Raw genomic sequence first — 27,925 nt, 5'->3', positions numbered from 1 at the left:
CGCTTAAGGGTGGAGCTGAACTGCCTGGGTGACATGCCCAGCCTGCCATCCCAAGAAAGGGAGCAGGAAGGGCCAGGGTATTTCCCAGGAGTTGCTGTATGTGAGACAGAAATTGGCCAGCTTCTCTTTGCTTCTTCCGAGACGTGGTTGGTCGAGTGGCAAAGAGGACCAGCAGTCGCCTCTCCCGGGCCTTGGGACACTTGTAGCATCCACAGAGAGCCAGCTAAGATGGGCATGCTGCTCTGTCGTTGCAGGTGGAGCTCACAGCAGTTGGAAGTGGCAGCAATGCCCGGGGGGCAGACCCAGATGGCAGTGCAACAGAAAAACTTGGGCACAAGTCAGAGGACAAGCCTGACGACCCCCAGCCAAAAATGGACTATGCTGGGAATGTGGCAGAGGCTGAAGGCCTCTTGGTGCCACTGAGCAGCCCAGGAGACGGGCTCAAGCCTCCCGCTGCTGACAGCACTGAGGCCAGCAGCAGCAGGGCCGACTCCTCCTGGACTCCCCTCAGCACCCAAATGAGCAAACAGGTGGACTGCTCACCAGCTGGGGTAAAGGCCTTGGACTCTCGGCACGGTGTCGGGGAGAAGAATACTTTCATTTTGGCAACTCTCGGAACTGGAGTCCCTGTGGAGGGAACCCTGCCTCTGGTTACCACCAACTTCAGTCCGCTGCCAGCTCCCATCTGCCCCCCTGCTCCCAGTTCGGCCTCTGTCCCCCCATCTGTTCCGGATCAATTCCAGGTTCCCCTCTCCGTTCCCGCCCCGGTGCCCCATTCTGGGCTAGTTCCTGTCCAGGTTGCCACTTCGGTTCCGGCTCCTTCCCCTCCCTTAGCACCAGTCCCGGCTCTGGCTCCGGCACCACCATCAGTGCCCACACTCATCTCTGATTCGAACCCCCTTTCAGTTTCGGCCTCAGTCCTGGTGCCCGTACCAGCTTCTGCTCCCCCCTCCGGCCCCGTTCCCCTGTCGGCTCCAGCCCCTACCCCCATCTCAGTCCCAGTTTCAGCTCCTCCCTTGGCTCTGATCCAAGCTCCTGTGCCCCCTTCGGCTCCAACCCTGGTCCTTGCGCCTGTCCCCACTCCAGTTCTGGCTCCCATGCCGGCATCCACACCTCCAGCAGCTCCCGCCCCTCCGTCAGTGCCGATGCCTACCCCAACCCCATCTTCTGGCCCTCCTTCTACCCCCACCCTCATCCCTGCCTTTGCTCCTACGCCAGTGCCTGCACCCACCCCAGCCCCAATCTTTACTCCAGCCCCCACGCCCATGCCGGCTGCCACACCAACTGCTATTCCCACCTCTGCACCCATCTCAGCCTCCTTTAGTTTGAGTCGAGTGTGTTTTCCTGCAGCTCAGGCACCAGCTATGCAAAAAGTCCCCCTGTCCTTTCAGCCAGGGACAGTACTGACCCCGAGCCAGCCGCTGGTATATATCCCGCCTCCAAGCTGTGGGCAGCCACTCAGTGTGGCCACACTGCCAACCACCCTGGGGGTCTCTTCCACTCTTACACTCCCTGTCCTGCCATCCTACCTGCAGGACAGGTGTCTCCCTGGTGTTCTGGCCTCCCCAGAGCTACGGTCTTACCCATATGCATTTTCTGTGGCCCGGCCTCTGACTTCAGATTCCAAGCTGGTCTCTCTGGAGGTGAACAGGCTTCCCTGTGCTTCCCCATCCAGCAGCACCAGCACCCAGCCTGCGCCAGATGGGGTCTCTGGGCCTTTGGCAGATACTTCCCTCTCTACCGCTTCTGCCAAGGTGCTTCCAACTCCACAACCTTTGCTGCCAGCCCCCAGTGTGAGCTCCGCCCCACCGCACCCCGCCAAGATGCCAGGTGGCACCGAGCAGCAAACAGAAGGGACTTCTGTCACCTTTTCTCCCCTCAAGTCACCTCCACAGCTGGAGCGAGAGATGGCCTCTCCACCCGAGTGCAGCGAGATGCCCCTCGACCTCTCCTCCAAGTCCAACCGCCAGAAGCTTCCATTGCCGAACCAACGCAAGACACCCCCCATGCCTGTGTTGACCCCTGTGCACACCAGCAGCAAGGCCCTCCTCTCCACAGTCCTATCTAGGTCTCAGCGCACAACCCAGGCTGCCAGCAGCAATGTCACCTCATGCCTGGGCTCCACTTCCTCGCCCTTTGTCATCTTTCCTGAGATTGTGAGAAATGGAGACCCAAGCACCTGGGTGAAGAACTCAACTGCGTTGATCAGCACCATTCCTGGCACCTACGTGGGAGTGGCCAACCCAGTGCCTGCCTCCCTGCTGCTGAACAAAGACCCCAACCTGGGCCTCACCCGAGACCCCCGCCACCTCCCCAAGCAGGAGCCCATCTCCATCATCGATCAAGGAGAGCCTAAGAGCACCGGTGCCCCCTGTGGCAAAAAGGGCAGCCAGGCTGGGACTGAGGGACAGCCAAGCACAGTCAAACGTTACACTCCAGCCCGCATCGCCCCTGGGCTGCCTGGATGCCAAACCAAGGAGCTCTCTCTGTGGAAGCCCACAGGGCCAGCAAATATTTACCCACGGTGTTCAGTCAACGGGAAACCCACCAGCACCCAGGTCCTGCCTGTTGGCTGGTCACCATACCACCAAGCGTCTCTGCTTTCCATTGGCATTTCCAGTGCGGGGCAGCTGACCCCCAGTCAGGGGGTGCCCATCAAGCCCACCAGCGTTGTTTCTGAGTTTTCTGGTGTGCCCTCTCTTGGCCCCAGTGAAGCTGTGCATGGACTTCCTGAGGGGCAACCACGGCCTGGGGGCCCCTTTGCTCCAGAGCAGGACACTGGCACAAAGAACAAAACTTGCCGGATTGCTGCCAAGCCTTACGAAGAACAAGTCAACCCTGTCCTCCTGACTCTCAGCCCTCAGACAGGGACCCTGGCGCTGTCAGTTCAGCCTAGCGGTGGGGACATCAGAGTGAATCAGGGGCCTGAGGAATCAGAGAGCCACCTCTGCCCTGATGGCACTCCTAAGATGGAAGGCCCCCAGGGGGCCTGTGGTCTGAAGCTGGCAGGAGACACAAAGCCTAAGAACCAAGTGCTGGCCACCTACATGTCCCATGAGCTGGTCCTGGCCACCCCCCAGAACCTGCGCAAGATGCCCGAGCTGCCTTTGCTACCTCATGACAGCCGCCCCAAGGAACTTATCTTGGATGTGGTCCCGAGCGGCAAGAGGGGCTCCAGCACAGAGCTTTCACAGCTTGGAAGCCAGGTGGACCTGGGGCGGGTGAAAATGGAGAAGGTGGACGGTGATGTGGTCTTCAATTTAGCCACCTGCTTCCGGGCCGATGGCCTCCCAGCAGCTCCCCAGCGGGGCCAAGCTGAAGTTCGGAGTAAGGCCGGGCAGGCTCGAGTGAAACAGGAAAGCATAGGCGTCTTTGCTTGCAAGAACAAGTGGCAGCCAGACTCGGTGGTGACCGATGGGGTGACTGAATCTCTGCCACCCAAGAAAATGAAGTGTAGCAAAGAAAAGGATGGTGAGGAGCCACAGCCACAAGCCAAGGCCATAGTCCGGAGTTCTCACGGACCCAAGGTGAGTGCCGGGCAGAGGTTGAGAGCAGGGCCGGTCAACCTGTGACGTGATGGCATTCTTGAGTAGCTCTGTGAACCCAACTGATTGGAAGGCTTGTGTAATGTGAATAATGACCTGCTGTCCCTTATCTAAGTCATATTCTCCATATATGGTGTTTGCACATGGGGAGGGGCTGGCTTGTATTTTGTAGGATGTGGGAAATGATTCGGTCCCTGAGGCTAGGGAATCCATTGTCCCAGATGAGGTTGGAAAGCGGAAGAAGGTATCGGTGAGGGAAATCAATTAATAACAGGCCCTTCCCTGCAGAACAATTCTTCCTCTTCCTTTTTTGAGACTGCCGTCGGCCTTGAAAACTTGGGGCCTAGGGAGGGAAGGGGCCTTTGCCAGGGTTGTTCTCTGACCACTGGGAGAGCCTGCTCAGGATTTGCTTGGAGTTTTGTGGGGCCAGAGCCAGTTTGGCTTCTGGGCTCATCCACCCGTTTCCTCCTGCCTCATGCTTGGGGTGGCAGCTTTGGGTTTCAGCCCACTGGGAACTTGGTGTGCAAGGCATGTGGGCATCTGGGTCTGGGTTCTTAATAGGCTAAGGATGGTGCCAGAGTTCTAGGCAAAAAGGTGGGCCAGAGGACTCCACTTGAATCCAGTGGTCCTCTAGAGGGGATCCAGAGGCCACTGGTGATCCAAGGAGATTCTTGAAGCAGTTGAGGATAGGGCTTATTCCAAATTTGGATTAATTTGAAGTTATGTTAACAAGTCTTCAAATTGGATGTTGATATACACTAATGAGTAACTTTCTAGCTGGAGCACCATGAATTTCTTTGTGGCAGAAGCTCTTAATCTTTTTTGGACTGTAAAACGCTTTGAGGAGCTGATGAGAGCTGTGGACCCTGTCTCCAGAAACATGACCTCAGAATTTTGCCAGTCATTTCAGGAGGTTCATGGACCCACCTCCTTCCCAAAACCCACCCGTGGACTCCAGGTTAAGAACCCCACGGAGGGACCGGCCCCGTGGCCAAGTGGTTAAGTTTGCGTGCTCTGCTTCGGCGGCCCAGGGTTTCGCCAGTTCGAGTCTTGGGCGTGGACATGGTACCGCTCATCAGGCCATGCTGAGGCGGCATCCCACATGCCACAACTAGAAGGACCCACAACTAGAAATGCACAACTATATACCAGGGCTCTTGGGGAGAAAAAGGACAAACAAAATCTTTAAAAAAAAAAAAAAAAGAACCCCAGGGATAGAGTTTGGGTGGGTTTTTCTCAGTGACCTCACAGCCCCCTCTGTATGGCAGAGACATGCCAAGTCAGAACATAGGTCATGACGTAGGAGAGCATATTTATAGCATTTTCTCAGGTAAATGCGATCTGCCCTTGGTGGTACTAAGAATATAATAATTCATGTTGTTATAGTTGTTACCATTTGTCGAACTCCTACTATATACCAAGTGCTTCCTACATATGTTATTTAACTTAATCCTTACAATACCCTATGAGGTTAAGGTTATACCCAATTTACAGATAAGAAAATGAAGGAAACAGACTGAGTGGGTGACTTACCCAAAGTTATACAGCTGTTAAATGGCAGAACTGGAACTCAAACTCCGGGCTCACTGGCTCCAAAGTTCATGTTCATCTTCAGCTATGCCACACTATCTCCCACTCTCCTTGTGTATTGCTGTTTCGCTGAGCACTTAGCAAGCATTTGTTGATCAGCTACTACATGCCAGTCTCTCCCAGGCAGTGGGAATCCATCTTCAGGAGGATGGCCCAGCATTTTGATGAGGAGTGTGCTCTCTGGAGCCAGGTCCAGTGCCTGAGTTTGAATCTTGGCTCTACTTCTTCCAAGCTGTGTGATAATTGGTCAAGTTACTTAATCCCTCTGGCCCTCAGTTTCCTCATCTGTACAATGAGACAATAGTAGTGCCTACTTATACGGCTTATAAAGATTTAATGAGATGATGATGTGAAATGTCCAGAATGGGCAAATCGCCGGAGACAAAAAGTAGATTAGTGGTTGCCTAAGGCTGGAGGGGATGGGGAATTGGGGAGTGACGGCTTAATGGGTACAGGGTTTCCATTTGGGGTGATGAAAAAGTTCTGGAACTAGATAGTGATGATAGTTACATGACTCTATGACTGTACGAAAAACAATTGAATTGTAAACTTAAATAAATGAATTGTGCGCTGTATCTCAATAAATTATATGTCAACAAAGCCTATGTTAAAAAAGACTAAATGAGATGATTATATGTAAACGTTTAGAACAGTGCCTAGCACATAGTGAGTGCTCAGTGTTCCTGGCTGCTGCTGTTATTGTGAGTGTTGCCAACAAAATAGACATGGTCTCTGCCCTCATGGAGCTTATGTCTTGCAGATGACTCAGTAACAGGCAGGCATGCCCCTTCCTGTATTAGGAGAACAGTTCCCTGGGCCCGCTGACAGATGAACGGGGCAGACAATAAAGTTACAGGATCAGAGGCCTGGAAGCAGCCCTTAGCGACTGCCTGTAATGATTTAGTAAATGTTCATTTTTCGAGAGACCAAACAATTTAGATCTTCCTCTTCTTGTGTTTCTCTGAGAAAGAAACCATTGGCAAGCAAACTAAGATGAAGGGTTAATTCCAAACAGCCCCTTTCAAGGGTCTGGCCAAGAACAGAATAGTCTCCAGTCTCCAGCGCCACCTGCCCCCAGGCCTTGTGGAATCCTGAAGGGCCTTCTGAATCATCAGCAGAGTTCTTCGTCTGGTGTTGGGTGTATCTTCCTGTCTACTTGTCCTTTGGAAAACCTTTGAAAACTCTGTTAACTGGAACATTTGTCTTCCGCGGTCTCCCCACCCTCCCAACTTTTTGCCCAAGTTGGAGTGTACAATATATTTTTACTCTCAGTGCTGCCTTTGCAGAAGATACAGACAGAAATCCCTTCTAGATGTTCTGTTTTACTTGTTTTTGTCTATCTTGGGAAGTAAAAGTTAATGATCTGTACTTGAGAGCCAGCTAAAAATGATATTCAGAAATAAATAGGACATGTTCAAATTTATGTGCGTTGAACTTCATTCACCTTGACTTAAAGTGGTTTCTCTCCTGCCATACCTGAAGGTCAGACTTTACGAAGCACTCCCCCATCTTCCTCTTTCTTCCCCGATTCTTTCTCCTCACACTTTGGTTTGTAGGAAGTGGCAACAAGCTGAACTTGAATTTTAAGCTCAGCCTTCTGCTGAATATGGAGCAGGAGGAGGTCATGGGATAGTCCGAGTCCCTGGAATTCGATGGGGAGCGGAGACTCCCTGTCTCTGCAGAATCGAGACACACTCTCTCCCTCCCCCCACACCCCAGAAGATGTTCCGTCAATGAGGTATCTGCCATCCCCTAAGCTGAAGCTGGACACTGATAACCTTAAGAAGGTGGTGTGTGGATGTGCTTGGGGGGAGACAGTTCTTCTTTGGGCCTGCTTTGATTGTTAAAACGTTTTCTTATTCTGCACTCCCTGGATACTAGAATACTGGAAATCCCTACCTTGCCCTATTTCTTGTTTAATGGCTTCGAGAGACCTCAAAGCTTGTGAGAATATGTGACTGTTAGGCCGAGAGTGTCCTTGTGGTGTGCAGGCACAAGCATCATGCCTATCTGATGCACTGGGCAGTAGGTGTGAGTGGGCTGAGCATAAACAGTTGAGGACACAAGTAGGAAAGGAGAGGGAATGAGAGCTGATACGAAGAGGCCGGGGCTGGGAGCCAGGAGCCCTGGGTCTTGGTCCCAGCTCTGCCACTTTCTCTCTGCAAGCCCAAATGAGCTAACTTGCAGGTCTGCCTGGTAAGTGGCAGCCCCTGAGCAAGTGGATGCCTTGGGCTGTGTGTTGCCCCGGACAAATCATTTAACCTCTTGTCCTGGAGCCTCAGTTTCCTTGTCTGTTCAATGGGGATGATAGTAGCCTTCTTCTCAGGGTTGTTGGGAAGATCAAATAAAATAGTAGAGAAGAGAGCATTTTGAAGAGTTGAGAATGCGGCAGAGTATAAAGTGGCATGATTAATAACAGTGCCCGGGCCTTGAACAGGCCCTGAAAGTGTCTTGTGTAAGTATGGGGAGATTCGAATTGCTCCTGTGCTGTGCCTTTCTTCTTGCCTTAGTTGAATCTGTTGTCTGGTATTAAGTTATACATGAAAATAGACCATTTTTCTTGAGTTGGCCCGTGCTGAGAATTATCTTCAGTCGGTGGTGTCAGTACCCACGGTGGAGGGATTCCAACAGTGTGGTCACCCAACCTGCGGAAGACACACGTTTGTCTTCTGCCCGGCTCGCTACTGCTGTTTGGATGTAGAGTATGGCGCCTGACTTTGCACCTTTTAAAGTGGCTTGGGGTGTTTATTCAGCTTGTGAATGTAGACTCTGTAGACCTGTTTAAAATGATGGGATGTGGATGTCTATGGGGATTAACTAGGGCGCTGGATTCAGTCCAAAAAAGCCTCTGTAGCCCGCTGTGGAAGGCAGCAGGCGGCCCCTTCCCCCGGGCCCCCACCTGGGCAGCTCCTGTCCGTGTGTCAGAAACGGGGCACAGGGCTCAACATTAGGTGAGCTATCTTCAGAAGCGAAACTGACCTCAGTCCTGACTCTCTCTACCTCTCTACAGTGCCGGAAGCCGCCTAGTGACCCCCAGGAACCTACCAAGAAAAGCCCCAGGGGGGCTCCAGATTCAGGAAAAGAGCACAATGGAGTCAGGGTAAAGCACAAGCACCGGAAGCCAACAAAGCCGGAGTCCCAGTCTCCAGGAAAACGAGCTGATGGCCACGAGGAAGGTAGGCTCCGCGGGTCCTGGCCCTCCAGGCTGGGCTGCAGAGGGATTTCTATGGCGGCTTGGGGGGAGGGGCTCCAAGACAGACCAGAAAAGTGAGACTTCCTCATGATGGAAGGAAGATCTGATTGACACCTCTGAAATCAAAGGCAAGGGAGAAGGGACAAGGGGCTTATTCTGCTCACCCTGGTTGCTAGAATAAGGCACTTTCTGAAGGCTGAAGGAGATGGTTTTCAGACAGACAAAAGTCAGTCCTACAACGGAATAGCCAGCCCATTACTCTACACTGGGTCTAGGCTCAGAGAAGAAACAGGTTTAATGACAATTGAGACCAAAACAGCAGAATGGGGGATCATTACACTGTTTTCTCCACCTTTGGTATATTTGAAAACTCCATTATAAAAAGTTAAAAATTAATAGCTATCTAGCAAGTTAGCAGAGTTTCAAGAAATCCCAGGGGGCTGGCCTGGTGGCATAGTGGTTAAGTTCGCGTGCTCTGCTTCAGCGGTCTGGGTTCGCCTGTTCAGATTCTGGGTGCAGCCCTACGCAGTGCTCTCCAAGTCATGCTGTGGTGGCATCCCACATGAAAGAACTAGAATGATCTACAACTAGGATATAGGACTATGTACTCCGGCTTTGAGGATTGGCAACAGATGTTAGCTCGGGGCCAATCTTCCTCACCAAAAGGCCTACTTAAAAAAAAAAAAAGAAAAAGAAATCCTAAACTCTTATTATTTAAGGATACACAGGATGTTTGGGGTGGGGAGGTGTGTACTTAACCTGTAGGCCCTGCCACTAATAGTTTCTTGGCACCCTCATCAGAGAGAGAAGCCCAAGTATTCCTGCCCACAGTAGCCTGTGTTCATGGCCTTGCTCATCTGACGTGACCTGCTTCTTTCTAGTCTGTTCTTATATAGCAGTTTCCTTCTGTCCACCACTCCCTGCTCCCATCTCCCTGTGTCACTCAATCCTCTAAGATTCAGCGAGATTGCCCTTCTCTGGGACCTGCTCCAGCTCAGTTATAACTTTGTGGAGGTGCAACAGCCTCACAGTCATACAGGCAGCCAGGCCTTCTACTTTCTGGCTTGCTGGAGAATCGATTCCACGCACTGCCTTTTTTGGTGTCAGCAAAAATGACCCAACTCCAAGTTTTTGAAAACCACCAAGAAGCATTCCTTCTCTAAAAGAGATACGTAGGTGAGAGCAGCATAAGGGGAGCTAATAAATGTAACCCAGGGAAAACACAAACCCTCCCTTGATTTTTCCATCTGAGCCTCTCAGTGGGGCTTTCCAGTCCTTAGACTGATTGTGATGTTTCTGCCTTCTGCCCCGAAATGACACATCACTCCAGGTTCCTTGGAGAAGAAAGCAAAGAGCAGTTTCCGTGACTTCATCCCTGTGGTCCTGAGCACGCGGACACGCAGTCAGTCTGGTGAGTGAGTCCGAGGCCGTGGCCCGTCTTGGTACTTCTCTGCGAAGAGAGGTCGAAATCTGGTAGAGCAATTTCGCCGTCGGCCCAGGTGGAGAGTTGGGAATTTGATTCCCTTTGCCAAGATGCCCAGCTCCTTGCAGAGACAAGAGAGCCCAGGGTGGGGATGGAGGGCATGGCCCATGATTTTAGGACTGTTTGCTTAACTTTTCAGGATAGAGATTTGACATCTCTTGTTGGCAGCCAGTGGTGGAAAGAGGAAAGGCCTGTGCCACTCAGGAAAACTGGTTCTACTCCAACCTTTGGCATCTCATGAATATTGGGGCCAATCTCAGCACGGACCTTTAACCTTTGGGCCTCTGTCTTAGTTCCCTATGTGACAGGCATCATCAAAATTAGAAATGGTCATTGAGTCATCATGGCCAGCAGAATCACATTTGGTCCCCTTAATTTATATTGGTCAACCCCCAGTGTCTAAAAATGGGTAGCCATTTCCAGCCACCACTGTTGTCTGCTAGCCTCCATGTTGGTACATAGCTCTGGAAATGGTTGCCCCCGTTCACCCAGATTTCCATGCAGAGTGGGTAGAATGGGGAAGCGGGGCGCAGTGTAAACTCAGTTATCTGACATTTTATTAACTGGCACCTCAGCACATGAGAGCACAGTGGTAATTGGGGATCGTAATGATAGCCTGGAGGCCTCGCAAAATCCTGAAGTGTCCTCTGAATCATCAAAGAGCGATTACGTTATGGCCAGTCTCATTTTAGCGTTAAACACATTGTACTTTATTTGATTCTTTGGAAATTGGTGATCCTTGTGTGATCTCTATGGTGATTCTGTATTAACCAGAATATTAGATTAACCGGAACACTTCGTTCCCTGCCTGGTCTATATAACGGAAAGTTTGCTCGCTATTTGCTGTATTTAAGCGATCTCACTGACTTGAAGCTTTGGTCAGGGGCCACGCTGTCTGCCTTGAACCATTTCTTTCTTCTGTTGACCTCCCTGGGTTTGGGGATCGTCCAGTTAATAGCTGGGCCTTGGGGGAAAGATGCTGGTGTCTCAGCTGCTTCTGAGGAAGATGTCAGATCTCCTGGGCCAATTGAGGATTGTACTTTTGTTGTGAGCAGAGTTGAAGGGAAGAGTGGGGAGGAAAATGGCCTCTTGGCAAGGTGGCAGAGGAGGACAGGAAAGCTACTATCGTCCTGGGGTGGTGAGGAGAAGAGGGGAAGTGCCTGCCTAGTGGGGAGGAACAGCTGCTGTGGGGCAGGGGGAGGTGCCAGGAAGAAAGCTCCACCCCTGGACTCTCAGCCGGCCGCTCAATAGGAGGTGGGGTCAGTGTAAGGGAAGAGGGCCTGGCCAGGAGCATTTGGGTGGGGCTAAACCAGGCTGTGTCACAGGAAAGGGACTCCTTGCTTTGCTTTTCCTGAGACTCTTCTTTTGTGATGATTCTGCTTGTCCAGGGTGGCTCTGTCAGTGAGAGTGGTGGTGACATAGTGAGCAGGGGTGAGGGCACCAGTCCACCCTCCCTCACCCTCTAGTAAACCCTGATTGCTCAAAGGGCAGGGACCTGCGGCCCTCTCCTGCCCCTCACGCGATGCTTGGTGCTGTGGTGTAAGCACTGAGTTTGTGGAAGGAGTTAAAGAGGCGTGGCAACATGGATGAGGAAGGCTGCGTGGTTTGGATACTTGATAGTTGTGTGATATGTTGGACTCTGTAAAGCACTTCTGGACAAATTTTCTCATTTGAGCCTCAAAACAGTCCTGTGAGGTCAGTAAGGCAGAGAACAGTATCCCTGTTTCATAGACGAGGAAACAGAAGTGAAGGAACTTTCCCAGAGCGTACAGCTAATAATGGGCAGAGCCTGAACTTGAACCCAGACCTTCAGACTCCTAATCCGGGGCACTTGCTTCGACACCATACTCTTTGTCCTTTGAAGAGGTACCTGACCGTCCTCTGTACATCCCGTCCACAGGAAGCATCTGTAGCTCCTTTGCTGGTATGGCAGACAGTGACATGGGAAGCCAGGAAGTCTTCCCCACAGAGGAGGAAGAGGAGGTGACCCCCACCCCGGCTAAGCGTCGAAAGGTGAGAAAGACCCAACGGGACACCCAGTATCGCAGCCACCATGCCCAGGACAAGACTCTGCTGAACCAGGGCCGCAGGCATCTGTGGCGAGCCCGAGAAATGCCCTGGAGGACAGAGGCTGCCCGGCAAATGTGGGACACTAATGAGGAGGAGGAGGAAGAAGAGGAGGAGGGCCTGGTGAAGAGGAAGAAACGGAGACGGCAGAAGAGCCGCAAATATCAGACTGGGGAGTACCTGACCGAGCAGGAAGAGGAGCAGCGGCGGAAAGGGAGAGCAGGTAAGGCCAGCGGGCGCTGCTGCCCCAGTGAGCTGCTGTCACCTGTCCCCACAACACAGAGACTTTGGCTTCTGGGGAGCCTCAGGCATCTTGGGTGTCCCCATCTCTGCCTTCTCTACGCCAGCCAAAGGCCTCTGCGCCCGTAAAAACCTGGTGCTATGAGCTTCAGCTGCCAGAGGGGGTCACTCAACTCCAGGCCCGAGGTTTTAGCTTGGGGTTGAGATGAAATGAGTTTGGACTGACCTACAGGTGAGCTGAGGACATGAAAGCCCAAGCCCTCCAATTTCTAATGAAAGTCTGAACCTGTGGGCAAGGCCACAGTGACATCCTTGGCGTGGGACAACTCGATACCAGGGAATTTTCTGGTTGGCTTGAGGGAGTTGAGTCTCCTGGGAGGTTGGGTTCTCTCTCCTAGAATCCTGGGTTCAAGAAGAAAGAAGGCATTGGCTGCCTGTCCTGGGACGCCTCCAGCCCCTAAGCTAAAAAGAAGTACAATGGTTTCCTCAACCCAAAGAAGAACTTCAAGTAGAAGTGGGCACAACTCTGCTTTCTCGGTTACAGCCACAAAGGTTCTTAAGAGGCACAGCGAAGCTTTGAGCTCGGCTGAGGTGGCATCATTTTTGTTGGACCTGAGTTGGAAAAGCAGGCAGCCCAAGGAGAAAACCAGGCTTTCTTTGGCCACGTCAGATGCTATAATATGTAATCATGAAGGCACGGACTGTCACCGAGGCCAATGTCAGTATGTTCCACTAAGTACTGTTCAGGCCCATTCCTATAGTGGATTTCTAGATGAGCAAAAAGCCTATCTCTGGGTTCCATGAGAACACTCTGTCTGACCTTTGCCCTTGAAGCAACAATTGATTGTCTCCTATAATGTGTTCATCCTGAGCTGCTGGTCAATGTCTGCAGTCTCCTCATTAGCGCAAACTGAGTAGCCGCGTACTGAGTGGGTAGTACATTCCGTGTTTGCTATAATGCAAAGAAGGCTACACCTCATCTCCAGCTCTGTCTAAGTAGGAATATATACACTACCTATCCCTACACTTAAGAGAATAATTGAGCTCATTTTCATCAACTATGTGAGAGAGTAGGGAGAATTTTCCCTTTTTTCTGCCGGAGCTGTAATGGATTGGTCAGGAATGAGTTGCCAGGCAATTGGCCTCAGCCACTGAGTGTTAGGATGAAGTGGAGCTTTTGTAACCCCCAGTGTTCTCTATTGAGGGCTGGTTTCCTAGAAGCTTGGAAGCTTCTTATGGAACTTATTGGCTTCTGGAACCAGAAGGACCTTTGAGGTTACCTAGTCTCGTTTTCCACCCCATGCAGATATCTCCACAGCACTCTTGACAGGTGGCTTTCCTTAAACACCTCCAGGAGCATGGAGAACGCTGCTTAGCAAGGTGTCCTCTTTGATTTGGGGACAGCTCCAGTTGCTGGAAAGTAGGCCATTGTTCCTCCACGTGTGTGTCTAAGGGTTTTGAGTTGAGGCTTTTGGCTTTGGCACATCATCTAGTCACTTTCATTCAGATTTGATGGTGACATCTTCATGAAGGAATTGCCTGGAAAACATCTCTCTTCTCAGAAGGCTCTGATACCTCTTATTACTACCTATCTTTCAGGTTGACATCAGAGAGTCAGGCAGAGGCCAAACTAGACGGGTCACCTTGCTCCTGTCTGAGCCTCATGACCTTTCCTTTCGTCCTGGGCTTGGGTATCTCCCTTCTTGACCTGCAGAGGGGATAGGAAGAGCCACACTTCCGCTCACACGCCTACTGCCTCTACTCTGTGTTCCTTTCCATGCTGCCATGAAGCACTTGCTTCTCCACAGCTGAGCAAACTCCAGAGCCTGCCCTGCTCTGGGTAAATGGGGTCGGGGGCTGCTGCTTTTCCTGTGAATGCTATAATATGGCTTCCCCATGTTTCCTGGGGTCCTCAAGGAACATTCCCCATCTGTTCCTTCCTCTTTTGCCTTAGCCAGAACTTGTTGCCTCAAAAACCGTGGTTTTGAATGTTCTGGCTGGAAGTGCCATTAGAAGCTATCTAGCACAACAGTGCTTGGACAGGTGTGGGGACGCACTAGTGGGTTGGGGCTAGTTGGGAGAAAGGGGTGGTATGACAGCTGGCCTTCTAAGAGCTGTGCATAACCTTTAGCCAATTCCTCACACTGTAATGATGACTCCCACAGCTGGATTTGCTGTTGGCGATGTCACACGTGGGAGCAGGTGTCAAAGTTGGGGGAGGTGAGTTGAGAACTCTTAGATCTTGCTCAATGCCCTCGTTTCACAAATTGGAGAAACCTAGGCTTCACTTAGTCACTTTATAGACATGCTGATCTTTTGCCATGTGCTAGGCATGCTGCTCAGTCCTATGGGGGAGATAAAGAACACATGGGCATGGCCCTACCTGAAGAGCTTGCACTTAGATAACATGATAATGATGCCTTACTCTTTATGACACTTTATAAAGGAGTTTTGTGTATGTTACCTCATTTAATTCTGGTTCCAGTCCTGTGATGTGGATTATATTCTCCCTGTTTTACAAACATGGAAACTGAGGCTCAGGGTGATTATGACCTGCCTCCAGCCGATCACAGAGCTGGTGGCCAAGCCATGTAAAACTAATGTTAAGAGCTAAGAGTCAACCCAGTCTGTCCCCCTACACATTGGGTTTAGGACTGACCCTGTGGACTGTGGACTGAGGCTCTTGATAATAGAGTTCCCAGCAGGCTTTCTTGAAATTAGAATGCGCTTTGTTCAGTGAGCTGTGGCTCGAATTAGAGATGTTGCCCAGTGTGTTACAGTGACTTGATTTCCAACCAGGCAAGGCAGCAAGTTTCTGCGATTATTGGCCAGTTAAGCAGGCCCATGGCACCTTCTGGTTTCAGGAAGTTTCTGTGGCTTTGATCTTTGTGTCCTTGGAGAGTGACCGACAGGGCAGTTGGGTGGGTCGAGCTGAGGTTATGAGGGAAGCCTTCTACCATTTACTCCCCACACCAGGATACTTCATACTTCACTTCAGCAGAACTGTTTTCATATTGGAGTGGAGAAAGAGACAAAGCGGGTGGGAGAAAAGCTGAAAAGCAAGTTTGGATTTGCTCTGGGCTTGGGGAAATCCTTTTAAAATTGCCCTCATCTTAGGGATAGCCAGATGGGCCGCCCCCTGCTGGCAGGGCTGAGAGTTGCCCCTTACTTGTAGAGGAGGGACTTTGATGTTGAAGTACAGTGTCCATTCGAGAAGCATTTAGTGCAATCCACACTTGGCGGTGTCCAAGCGCCGCACTGGACAGTGGTAGGTGACAATTACACAACTTTGCACTAAGAGTCTAATCCCCAATGTTGTCTGATTCATCTTAGAGGAAGGTGTTGCTTTTCTGTGTTCCATTTCCCTTACATCCATTCTTTCCTGTTTCTTGCCTTCAGATTTAAAGGCGCGTAAGCAGAAGACTTCCTCCCAAAGTTCGGAGCACCGCCTGAGGAACAGGAACCTTCTCTTGCCCAACAAAGCCCAGGGGATCTCGGATTCACCAAATGGTTTCCTCCCAAATAACCTGGAGGAGCCAGCCTGCCTTGAAAATTCAGAAAAGCCATCAGGAAAACGAAAGTGCAAGACCAAGCACATGGCGAACGTCTCAGAAGAGGCAAAGGTACGTTTCCAGTGAGGGGAGTGGTAGGGCAGGGGAATGGGCCAGAGTGGCCGGCTTTCCACAGGCTCCTCAGTCCACAGTCCTCTGAGTGAGTGAGTGAGGGGTGGGGAGGATCGACTTAACCTATATTTATTAAGATATTTTAAAGTAGTTCTAGAAAGGTTAGGGGGCAGATTTGAAGAATGGGAACTCAAGTTAAAGCTAACAATAAGCATTTGCAAACTAGAGAGTTTGGCCCATGAAGCTAACAATAAGCATTTGCTAACTATAGGGTTTGGCTGGCCCATGATGACTTCCTCAACCATCCTTGGATCTCCTCTGAGTTAAGGAAGAGTTAAAGAATATGGCAAGAGGTTAGCCTGAATAGCTTGTTAACATCCAATCAAAAAGCTTTTGTCTGGGCTTAACTCACTGGAAACCAATGAGGGAGCTTTCTGAGTCAGTCAAGGTGGAAGATAACTTCTAGAAGCAAGGATGTTGATGTCCAGACACAGGTTGTTTGAGGGTGGGCCTGAAGGAATTCCACTTGGGCCGGTGGCAGCTGCCCCTCCGCACCCCTGCTCCCCAGGTCCTTTGCTTCTCATGGAGGCAGAGGAGCAGGTAAGTGGGCCCTCACCAATCAGTAGCCAGGCCAGAATCCTAGAACCCCTGTTCCGAATTGTCATCTCCTTTGGGTCTGACGTTCATGGCATTGGTGTTGGGTTCCACATTGTACAATTCAAAAAAACCACACAGTCCTCCTCCTGGGTGAGCTGTACATTTGAGAGAAGTGAAGCGTCAGGTTCAAATGTATACCTGTAGTAGGTATTTGTGATTGACAACCCCCAACAAAAGGTTATATTGGGCTTGTTTTGGGTGGTTGTGATTCTTACGGCTCTTTCCAGCTCCAGAGCAGGGATCCCTGAGTGGCGCTGGCAAAGGCGGGAGACCCAGGTACTCTCTCTCCCTCCTTTCCCCATTCTGGAACCTGTTTCCAAATCAGACAAGGTACTCAAGCCTATGTCCTTCCCTTTAAAAATGGAGGTGATACTCTGTGTCCTTTCCCTCTCACAACGGTGCTTGGGGGAACAGAGGAGGCGATCGACGTGAAAGGCTTTGATAACCGTAAAATGCTCTCCGATGTCGGTGCACATCCTCGAGCTTCAGGCCAAGGCAAGAATGAGGAGACGCAGGTATGGAGTGGCAGGGTAGCAGTGACCCTTCCCTTCCACCCCCAGAGGGGGCAGGGGAGGAGCAGGGAAGTCTGGTCTGTGCTGAGGGCTCCATTCACATGATCACTCAATTCCCGCAGTGGCTGTTGGAGGTAGATGCTGTTGTCCTCATTTTATGATGAGGAAACTGAGGCTCAGGGACTTGTGCAAGGTTGCTCGGTGGTCGTGAGTGACAGAATTGGGATGTGAAGCAGGCCTGGCTGCCCTTGGAGCCCCCTCCCTTTCCATTTGCCTCCACCCTGTGAATGGGTGGCTTCTGTCTGTTTCTGGGAGACCCTGGGGGGAGGTGCGGCTGGGCAAGGAAAGGCTGCAACTCTGAGCAGCTCTGGCGAAAGGTGGGCGTCCCCCTCCCCTTCCCCCTGCTCCTCCTCAGACACTCAGATGGCTCCATCCCACACAAAGGTGACCGGCCGCCTGACATTCAGCAACACAAGCTGATGCTTCTGTCTGGTTATTTTGCCTGGCAGTGTGTCCGCTGGAAGGTTCCTCCCGGAGAGGTTTTGTTCCTTCACAGGGCCTCCCTTTCTCCCTCCCGCCTTTCTTTTTCTCCCAGTCACCACCACCTGCTCCAGTTGCCCGCATGGCATGGTGCTTTGTAGTGGGAAGCAAGGCGGGGGGAGGGTGGGGGGCGCGCCTGCAACACTAAAGCTGGAGCATTGGCCAAAGGCTTCTTGCCGCAGGGGCTCTGAGCCAGGCAGGGAGGGGGAGGGGGCCCCCATTTGCTCCTGCTCCTCCGCCTCTCAGGCAGCCTCTCTTCTCTCTGGCAGTTCTGGCCCCCAGAAGGAGAGTCACCCTTTGGCTCCTGGCTTGGCTTAGCAAAAACCTGAGCACTTTACCTGGCATCCTCCAGTACTGCCATTATAGACTTCCATCCTTCTGGCGATAAAGCGGCATTCTGTACTCATAGCCAGTCCCTTCCTGCTGGCAGTTGTACCTCTCTGCCCTTTCAGAATGAGGATGGAGAGTGGCTCTCGTTGTTTTGGGATTTACCAGAGGGAACAAATGCCCTGGGCCCTTGTCTTTTTCCTGCTGCCACTCCTTTCCTGGCTTCATGTCTTTCTAGGCAACTTTTCTGGCTGCCCAGGGCTCTCTGTACATGGCTGGCTTGAATCAAGTCAACAAATATTTGTTGCAGTGGTGTGCCCAGCACTGTGTTAAGTGCTGTAAGGAACAGAAGAGAAGATGACAATATGAAACCTGCCCCCAAGGAGCTTAAAACCTGGCAGGGGAGGCCAGCCTTGCCCATGAAACAATGAAAGGAAATTAACGCAGTCAGGCATCAGGCATCGGATCATGCGGTTCAGACTAGGCACTCTGGGTATGCAGAGAAAGAGGGCAGTGGGGACCAGAGTGTTGTAGAAGACGTAGGATTTAAATGAGATCTTGATGCTCTGAGGGATTTACATAAGTGGCGTGTGTTAGTTATCTGTTGCGGTATAACAGATTCCCCTAAAACTTAGCAGCTTAAAACAATGATAAACATGTATTCTCTCACCCAGTTTCTGAGGGTCAGGAATTCAGGAGCAGCTTAGCTGGGGCTGGCTTGGGTTAACTGTGAGGTTGCAGTCAAGGTGTCAGCCAGGGCTACGTTTAACTGCAGGCTTGACTGGGGCTGGAGGATCTGCTTCCAGGGTGGCTCTCTCGCATGGCTGGCGAGTTGATGCTGATTGTTGGCAGGAGGCCTCCTTTCCTTTCCCCATGGGCTTCTTCAAATGGCTGCTTGAGTGTCCTGATGACATGGCAGCTGGCTTCCCCCAGAATATGTGATCTAAAAGAGAGCAAGGCAGAAGCCACATTGTCTTTTAGGACCTAGCCTTGTAAGTCACACACCGTCATCCCTGCAGGCTCCTATTGGCTGCACACGTCAGCCCTATCCAGTGCCAGAGGGGGCTCCACAAGAGCATGAATAGCAGGCGGTGGGGATCCTCAGGGGCCATCTTGGAGCCTGATGAGTGCACAGTCTGCCCTCTGGCCCCCCAGTGATTCATGTCTCTCCCGCATGCAAGGTATACCCACCCTTCCCAAGGCCCCACAAATTCTCATCCAATTATGGCATCAGCTCCAAGTTTAGAATCTCGTCATCTAACTTAGGTCCGGGTGCCGATGAGGCTCTTTGGGTGTGATTCCTTGAGCACAGTTCCTCGAGCACAGTTCCTCCTGCTCTGAAGACTGCTGAACTCAAGAACAAATTACCTGCCCCCGTGGACCCAGTACCATGGTGGCACAGGCATGGGAACTTGCTCGGGCATTCTAGTTCAAAATGGAAAGAAAGGGAGACACACAGGGTAATTCATGAAGAAAGGACTCTAATGTTTTGTGAGCACGCACGCTGTGCATTGTTCTGGAACCTTCTAGTTCATTATCTCAAAGACCCTACGAGGGAGAAAGTGAGGCTCAGCGCGGTTGAGCTTTGCCCCAGGTCTTGTAGCTAGTGGATGGCAGAGGCAGGATTCAAACCCGAGTCTGTCTGATTCCTGCGCCTGAGCGCTTTCCGGCGCCCCAGGTGGACATGAGCATGACTTGGGGACACGGTGTGGTGGAAGGTGGGGAAAGCCTGGTGAGAGTTAGAGGTGGGGAGGGTTTTTGCAACAAGAGTGAAGCCTTCAGCAGCTGTGCCTCTTTAGTCAAAGATAGCTGTCTCCGCTTCTCTTTACTCTTAGAGTTTGTGTCTGCCTATTTATAGAGAACACTTGTAAAAACCTCAGTAAATGGGGATCCATGCAGGTAAAGAAGGCATGCAGAGTGCTTGAGAGAAGCTGGGATGCCCCCTCAATCTCTGATTTCCAGTCCCTTCGTCATTCCATGGTTTATGTAGTTGAGGGTTTGAGCCCGTGCTCACTGGGTAGAAATGGATGGGAACCTGTGCTGATCCAGGACTGTGTCTCTGCTTTCCAGGGCAAAGGTCGTTGGAGCCAGCAGAAGACACGATCTCCCAAATCTCCCACCCCAGTGAAACCCACGGAACCAGGCACACCCTCTAAGTCCCGAAGTGCTGGCCCAGAGGAGACCTCAGAGTCACCTACAGCCCGGCAGATCCCCCCAGAGGCACGTCGGCTCATAGTGAACAAAAATGCTGGGGAGACGCTCCTGCAGCGGGCGGCACGTCTGGGCTATAAGGTAAGGAGCTCCCCGGCTGCAGGATGCCGCTGCCCGAGCTTCTGTGGACAAGCTTCTCACCACTGGCTCTTCTGTCGCCCGGGCAGGGTTTTCTTTGGAGCTTGAGCCCTGGCTGGCCTCCTTCTGCCCAGATGGCCTGGGGCCACCTTGCCTGTGGCACGGTGGGTGGGAATGCAAGCTCATTTGAACGGCAATTTGGGACAAATATAATTGAAATGGTAATACTATATCATCCAATACATTCCTAGGCCAGAAACAGGATTTTGGGGGTTTTGTGTTGTCTTAAATTTCCCTGTGCAGTGGCTCCCCCGCTTGGAGAGGAACACAGGTGATCATCGGTCACTCTTCATATCCTCCTCCGCCTTCCCCTCCTTTCGGCTTCTACTTCCGTTAGTGGAGGGGTCAGGGGTGTGCTGGAGGGGCAGGGCTGGGCTGAACCCACCATATACTACTTCTCCATGGGTGGGGGGGGGGGGGCAGGAAGCAGGAAAGGAAGCCGGCATTTATTGAGCACCTCTTTTTGTCATGTTAAGAGCTCTCATTACTTCCTATCATTTCTTCTTCACCATAAGCCTGTGGAGGTAGGTTTTATTAGTCCCATTTTACAGGTGAGAAAATCAAGACTTAGCGATGTTAAGTGATGCGTACAGGATCACTCAGCTACTACACATATATGAGTCTGAATTCACCCCAAGGTCTTTCTGATTCCCACGTTTCAGGGTAGGGGTGGAAGCCTGGGTCATTTACCATTATCAAATTATGGGCATCAAATGTTGGGCATTTTTGTTGTTGTGACCTCTTTGACCATGTATCTTTGCCTACCACACTGATTATTTCCTCAGGATTTGCTCTTAAGGGACTTGCTTTTAAGGCTTCCGACACCTATAATGGACTCATTTAAAGACAGCCGCACTCCTAACCAGGCTGGTGAGCATAGGAGAGCTGCCTTGATAGCGTCTCACCAGCAAGTCACCTGTCTTTCTTAAGTACCTAGTGTGGGGGTCCAGATAGCTGCCAAGGGAGACCTAAAGAAAAAAGATGACCAACCCATGCCCCAAGGGTAATTTTCTTTTACCTGGGGCCAAACCAGCAAACAGGAAACCATTGGAGAACCAACCAGGACAGGGCAGGAGTAGCTTGGGCAGCCTGTCACAGGAGGGAGGGAGTCTGAGGCCTGGGGGAAGAGGCCTGCATTGGTGAGAAGGGTAGGGGGGCCTGCGCTCTCCTGGGTGCAGGCAGCACAATAGTCCTGTCTCCAGGAGGCAGTACCCCATTGCAGGCGCACACACACTTGCACACTCTGGCCAGCCAGCCTGTGAGCCAGCTGTCAGTCAGGACAGCTGAGCGGCCCATCTCACCAGGGCCTCGGGGAGGGCTGATGATGGGCCCCTGGTGGCTGCTGCTGGCCTCTTCCCCTCAGAAGAGGCCCTGTCTCTCCCCTCTCCTCAGCTTGTTCACCAGCCTCATCCCAAACTAGCTCCAGTGCTTCTAGGCCCGGAGTCCTGCCTCTGGTCCTGTCGGCTCAGCCAGGGAAGCTGATCGTTACTATGTGGATGAATGGCCGCACTGGATTATACTAGGAACAATCCTGGTTTGAGGGAAAGGCTGGAACTGACTGCCCTGGGATAAACATCCAGGGATAGTACTTAAAACAATTAAAACCAGCAGCCAGGGGTAGTACTTAAACCAATTCTTTCTTGTTCTTGAATTACCAGCAGAGGCTGTACTTGCTACCACATGTCTGATTTCCCTCGCGAAGCCTCAGACTAGGGAACCGGAGCTCAGGGACTCAAGGCTTGAGGGTATGAGCTCTGGATGGGCAGGTGAACCTCTCTGAGGCCCTTAGCCCAACAACGCACACCCAGATCAGTGTTCTTGGTCATAAGAAACGTCTCCCCACTGCAGAGCAAACAGCCCTGAGCCGAGGCCCTGGTGGTGGCAGCTCAGGACTGACTTCCTTGACAGAAGATTTGAGACTTGCCTGTCAGTCCCCAGAATAAAAGACAGGCTTGGAGATTCTTTGGACATTTGGAGAGCTTCGAACCTAACTGGGGTGATTTCAAGAATTAGGCCTCTCTCTGCTCACAGAGCTATTCCTGTCCCCACAGGATGTTGTTCTCTACTGCCTCCAGAAAGACAGTGAAGATGTGAATCACCGGGACAATGCTGGCTACACAGCCCTGCATGAGGCCTGCTCCCGGGGCTGGACCGACATCCTGAACATCCTGCTGGAGCACGGGGCCAACGTGAACTGCAGCGCGCAGGATGGCACGAGGCAAGAAGGCTGCTCCCCCCCCGCCCCGCCCACTCAGCCCCTCACTCAAGAGAACTCGCCGCAGTCTGGCCCTTTGCAGCACGCCAGGCTGCGAGTTGCAGAGAGCCCTTGTCAGGAGGCATTTCGGGAAGACATCTACAGACTGCAGGGAGAACTAGCTTAGGGCAGGGGTGGATGAGTTCCTGGCTGGCCAATCCGCATGGTTACTAAGGGGAGGCTGGGATTGTCTAGGGATCGTCCCATCAGATGTGGCTTCACCAGGAAGACCACTCAGGCTTCTCTCAAGTCATCCTGGTGGTGCACCTGTCAGGCAGAATCTTGGGCCCTCGGAACTAGGAGGCTGACCCTGGGTACCAGCTGAGATTTGATTCTGTATCTCTATACACTTTGAAAAAAGATAGCTGCTGTGTCTTAGAGAAACTGCCCCCATTCTCCTCTGCTCTATCAGAGGGCCAACTTCCTGCAAAATTGAGACATGAGCTCTTACCACGTGGGGGGACTTGGATCAAAGGATGCAAGCTCTGCTTGGCCACCACCTGGTGTGTTTAGCCGCTGTGCTCATCCCTGCTCTGGGGCGGTCATCCGGGTTCTTCTGTTCTGACCCCCAGCATCTGCTTTAAGTTTATCCTGGGTCAGAGGCCCATTCTCTCCCAATCTCCAGAGCTACCAGTGGAACTCCATTGTGCCCTAGGGACTGTCCTAAGATGTGGTGGGGGGGGACATAAGAGAGAAATGGGAGGGAGGAGAAAGAGGCACAGAGGAGAAGGAGGTGGGGAGATATAGTAGAGGGTGCAGGCCAGAGGTGGTTGCCCTACCCTAAATCTTACCCATGTTGCACTGGAATCATCTCATTTTACTTTTCTCTAATGAGGTAGCCTGAGGTCTAGACACCCAGGTTCCCACTTGGGACCTGTTGTCCTCACCCCGTATCACCTCTGCAGGCCGGTTCATGATGCAGTGGTCAACGACAACCTGGAGACCATCTGGCTCTTGCTGTCCTATGGGGCGGACCCCACACTGGCCACCTACTCTGGGCAGACTGCCATGAAGCTGGCCAGCAGCGACACCATGAAGCGCTTTCTCAGTGGTAAGTGTGGCCCAGACTCGAAGCCATGGTCCTTGGGGCTGGCCTCTGATTTCTGAACCCCTGGGGAGTTATTCTTTATCTCCCTCCATCTCAAACAGCTCCCATGAGGGACGTCAGCCCTCTTCACAGCCTTTCCTTCAAGCTTCTCGGAAATCTCTGTGTGCTTTAAAAAACCCGGAGGTCCCCTGCCTCTTGTCCTTGTGCTGTGAGTGTCCATATTGCATGCATCCTCTCCAGGGCCCTGGTAGCCTGGGGGGACCCACTTCCCCAGGTAGGTGTGTGGGGTAGGCCTCCTCGTGGAACAGCAGCTCTGCTAATAGATTTCGTTGGGGACAAAATGGGTTGACCTGTGCTTTGAATGGGATGTCAGTTGCAAAGAAGTGACACTTAGCGTTTTGCTTTTGCTTTTGCACTTTGTCCTTGTTGGTGATCAAAGTGGAACTCTTGGAACCCCTCCTGATGCTATATTCCTCACAGCCCGTGCCTGTGGCAACTGCGACGTTCCCTCTGTGTGCCCCTGTCCTTTCTCTTCCTCACCTGCCCCCTCTGGAAAAGTGTCTGGTGTTCAGGCCTGTGGCGAGGGCCATGAGCAGCAGGCATTTGTTTTCTCATTAGCAGATGGCAGCTGTTTGTCCGCAGTGAGATGGCTCTACTGAGTCGGGCAGCAGGGAGGTGGGAAGGAGGGACGTCTAGCTTAGGCATGCTCAGTGGGAATCTCCTCAGCCTTGACCTCCAAAGAAAGGAACCCTGCCTCCTTAGTGACGTCACAGCTTGGCCCTTGTTCTAGCAGTTACTTCTTTGGACCGCCGGAGCCACGGATGGAGCAGCTGGGAGTTGTATCACTGATCCTCGTTGGAGGCTTCAGTGTTTGTGGTAGAACCGGTCTCAGATTGGGAGCCCAAAGGACCAAGGATTGGCCCACGGTCACTCCCTGTCACCGGGGCATTGGCCCTAGTTCGTCTCGACCCACCCCCGCCCCACAGAGTTACAGTTCTGAGCTCCTAACCGGGGGCTCATTAGTTTATCAGACAAAGGTTAACAAGGTAGCTGAAGACGGAGGAAGCAACAAAGGAAGCTGAACTAAAGGTCCCAATGGAAGGAGGACTAGGTGGGAGCGGCACCTGCATACTCATCAAAGCTGGACAGGGAGCGATGGGAGCCTGCGGAGGCAGGCCTTGACGCCTGCTCAGCCAGCCTCCATCCAGTCCCCAGTCAAGCCGACTAAACCCCGCGGTCACTATGTCCAGGCCTCAGGCCTCACAGCCAGACCCAGCCTCTCTCTGGCTCGGGCAAGAGGACTGCCTTTTCCCTCCCCCCAGCTCTGGGGTCCCAAGCCCCTGTCCTTGAGGGGCAGAGCAGCTTTGGGTTGCTCACTCAGCCATTTGTCCTGGGCCAGTGTTAACTGTTGTTCCCTTGAGCTGAACCCATCACTGGGGTGCAGGGCTTGAGGCAAGCCACCCTTTGTGGCCTCCTCCCGCATACCATGGCTGCATGCACTTTCTCTTACGCACACGCGCGTCTGCACTCCCCTTGATTCCAGGAAAAGCTGGCATGGATGAACATCCTGAGCGTCTAAACATCATAAAAGCACCGCAGGAAGCCCTGTCTCTGGTCAACAGGTCTAATCCAGGGGCCTCTTTGGGCTGGAGATGGCCCTCCTGAGGGTCTTAGGGCATTCTGGGTCCAAAGAAAGCTCTCTGACCCCCTTAGTCAGCAGACAAACTCTCCTTCCCCAACCTATTCTCCAAAATCCCAAAAGAGTTTGAATGTTGAAACTGTTTTAAGTAGTTAAAAAATTAGGAATGGGGCTGCCCCGGTGCCGCAGTGGTTAAGTGCACATGTTCTGCTTCGCCAGCCCGGGGTTCGCCGGTTTGGATCCCCAGTGCAGACATGGTGCCACTTGTCAAGCCATGCTGTGGCAGGCGTCCCACATATAAAGTAGAGAAAGATGGGCACGGATGTTAGCTCAGGGCCAGTCTTCCTCAGCAAAAAGAGGAGGATTGGCATCGATGTTAGCTCAGGGCTAATCTTCCTAAGAAAAAAAAAAGAATGAACACATTTTTCTCTTATCTCATTTCTCAGCTCATCCCAGTTCCTAAGCAGCCTTTTGACACCTCCTTAAACTAACTCAAATGCCAGTCCATGTTGCAGAATCAAGAGAAGACTCTTCTTGATTCTGGCACTTCCTAACCTGTGTAGGCTGCACACCTTCATTCAAATCTTGACTTTGTTTCTTACCTTTATGGGCATGGAGCTAGAGCTTCTTAGTGGGGGCCAGGAGCTGAAAGGCGTGTTAAAACTGGGCCACCTCTTTTCCATGCAAATAGCAAGCGGCAATTAAAGGCAGAATTCTGTCTGGCTGCTGGGGAAAGTGCTAGCAGGTCAGACTAGGACCTTGGCCTGACAACCCAGAGAGGCAGGCACTGGTAGGAGTCAACAGGCTCCCAGGAGAGGAGACTCGGGCCCAAAGGCTGTTTTGGAGGTACGAGAAGGCAGTACCCTTCTTTAAAATTGAGGTGAAATGCACCTAACATGGCCATTTTGAAGTGAACAATTCAGTGGCATTTAGGACGTTCACAATGTTGTGCAACCATCATCACGGGCTGTTTACATGCTTTGAACCAAGTATTTCTCTTTTTTCATCCCCGTACCCCCCCGGCCTCCAAATCTCCAGGAACCACTGGGTGGAGTGGTATAGAGGCTGCAGCAAGCACCACGAGGTTGGAGGTTGGAGGTTGGGGGGGGGGCGGGACCCTCCACTGCCCCACCTCCCCACCCCTACACCTGGACGCATTTGCGTGGACTTCTGGATTTTTTTTTACCGTGCCTGTCTGGCTGAGGTATTTAAAACGCTCTTTGCTTTGCATCCCCAAGCATTTGCCTGACCAGGCTCTCCACTGATTAATTGTCTTCTTCCTCCCCTAATGGAGATCCCACTGGGCAGAAGATGAAGGCGAATCCCTCTTGGGCACAAAAGGCTCCATTTTCTGTAGGTGGGAAAGAGCAAGAGCATCAGCATTGCCCCTCGCATAGAACTCCCCTCACTTTGTGCGAGGCCCCTGTTCTGCCAAAGTCTGGGAATCAAACCCTCTTTTAAATATACAAAGGCATGTCACTATTTACACGTATCCCATAGTGAATCCTTTTGTAAAGCAGAAGAGACTGGTAATTTGTCTGGGTTGTAAATGTGGATTTTCCTATATGGGCTTGGCTTTAAGTGAGGCCTGTTTCTCCTGCGATCAGGAAGGATGTCAGGGCACTCCTTCATTCCTTCATTCATCCGTGCATTTAGTGAGCACCCGTTGGGTTTCAGACATAGTGCTGCGTACCAGAGGGCAGACAAGGCCCCCCTCTCTCTCTCGTCCTCCGGCTTGGAGCACCAAGCAGTCCAGACCCTCCAGGAGACCTTTGGAAGACCTCCTCCTTGGGCCAAATTACAGGCAGGCATGTGACTGCTTTGCCTTTGACCCTTTGAAATAAAGAGCAATATCGAAGCCAGCCAAGGAAAATCATTCTTTTTTCCTCCCATGTCAGAAAGAATGTGGGGGCTGGGGGGTGTTGCAGTTTGGTTTGGGGCATCAGAGGAAGTGTCAGGACTGCCTTTCCTTCCACTGATGAAAGGGTTAGCAATTTACCACTTGAGGTCACGGAATCACAGGTTTTTGTTTTTCCTGCCAGAGACCTCCACCATATGACCCCGTGTCGAAGACTGCTTGTTTTTCGTTTTTCTCTCCTTTCATGTCCCTCAGCTGGTGACTTGGTTGGAGGAGATGGGGAGGGCGATGATGGGACTCTGGGAAACAGAGAAACTCTGATTACCAGGGTGACCGCTCACATTGACCACTTAAAAAATTTTTTGTTTTTATTGGGGTTAAATTCACATAACAAAATTAACCATTTAAAAGTGAACAATTCAGGAGCCAGCCCGGTGGCATGGTGGTTAAGTTTGCACATTCCACTTCGGTGGCCTGGGGTTATCTGGTTCAGATCCGGGGTGTGGACCTACGTACCGCTTATCAAGCCATGCTGTGGCAGGCATCCCACATATTAAGTAGAGGAAGATGGGCACAGATGTTAGCTCAGAGGCAATCTTCCTCAGCAAAAATAGGAGGATTGGTAGCAGATATTAGCTTAGGGCCAATCTTCCTCAAAAAAAATAAAATAAAAAAATAAAAGTGAACAATTCAGTGGCATTTGGTGCATTCACAACATTGTACAACCATCGTCTCTGTCTAGTTCCAAAGCATTTTCATCACCCCAGAATGAAACCTTGTACCCATTAAGCTGTTCTCCATTCCCCTCTCCCCGAAGCCCCTGGCACCACCCATCTACTTTCTGCCTGTATGGATTTTCCCATTCTGGACATTTCATATAAAAGCAGTCGTACAATCCAGGGCCTTTTGTGTCTAACTTTGCTGTAGTGTCATGTTGCTAAGGCCAAACCATGGGGTAGCACGTATCAACCCTTCCTTCCTTTTTTTTTTTTTTTTTTTT

At 51.7% G+C, this 27,925-nt stretch overlaps 1 protein-coding gene across 10 annotated transcripts in view; it reads left to right on the top strand.

The window, feature by feature from the left end:
• Window positions 1-27,925, top strand: part of BCORL1 (BCL6 corepressor like 1) — a 62,183-nt gene that overhangs the window by 24,340 nt on the left and 9,918 nt on the right. For 9 of the 10 annotated variants that reach the window (XM_046673668.1, XM_046673663.1, XM_046673662.1 and 6 more), the window contains 8 exons: window positions 255-3,527; window positions 8,146-8,311; window positions 9,659-9,739; window positions 11,712-12,101; window positions 15,518-15,741; window positions 19,848-20,069; window positions 22,178-22,344; window positions 23,286-23,431. In XM_046673668.1, the coding sequence (XP_046529624.1) occupies window positions 255-3,527; window positions 8,146-8,311; window positions 9,659-9,739; window positions 11,712-12,101; window positions 15,518-15,741; window positions 19,848-20,069; window positions 22,178-22,344; window positions 23,286-23,431 (4,669 nt within the window). The remainder of the gene's footprint in view (window positions 1-254; window positions 3,528-8,145; window positions 8,312-9,658; window positions 9,740-11,711; window positions 12,102-15,517; window positions 15,742-19,847; window positions 20,070-22,177; window positions 22,345-23,285; window positions 23,432-27,925) is intronic. The other variant, XM_046673669.1, reaches the window with a different exon arrangement.

This window comes from Equus quagga, chromosome 10 (assembly GCF_021613505.1).
Source record: "Equus quagga isolate Etosha38 chromosome 10, UCLA_HA_Equagga_1.0, whole genome shotgun sequence".
NCBI classification, from domain to species: domain Eukaryota; kingdom Metazoa; phylum Chordata; class Mammalia; order Perissodactyla; family Equidae; genus Equus; species Equus quagga.
This window is presented reverse-complemented; position numbering and strand designations above follow the sequence as displayed.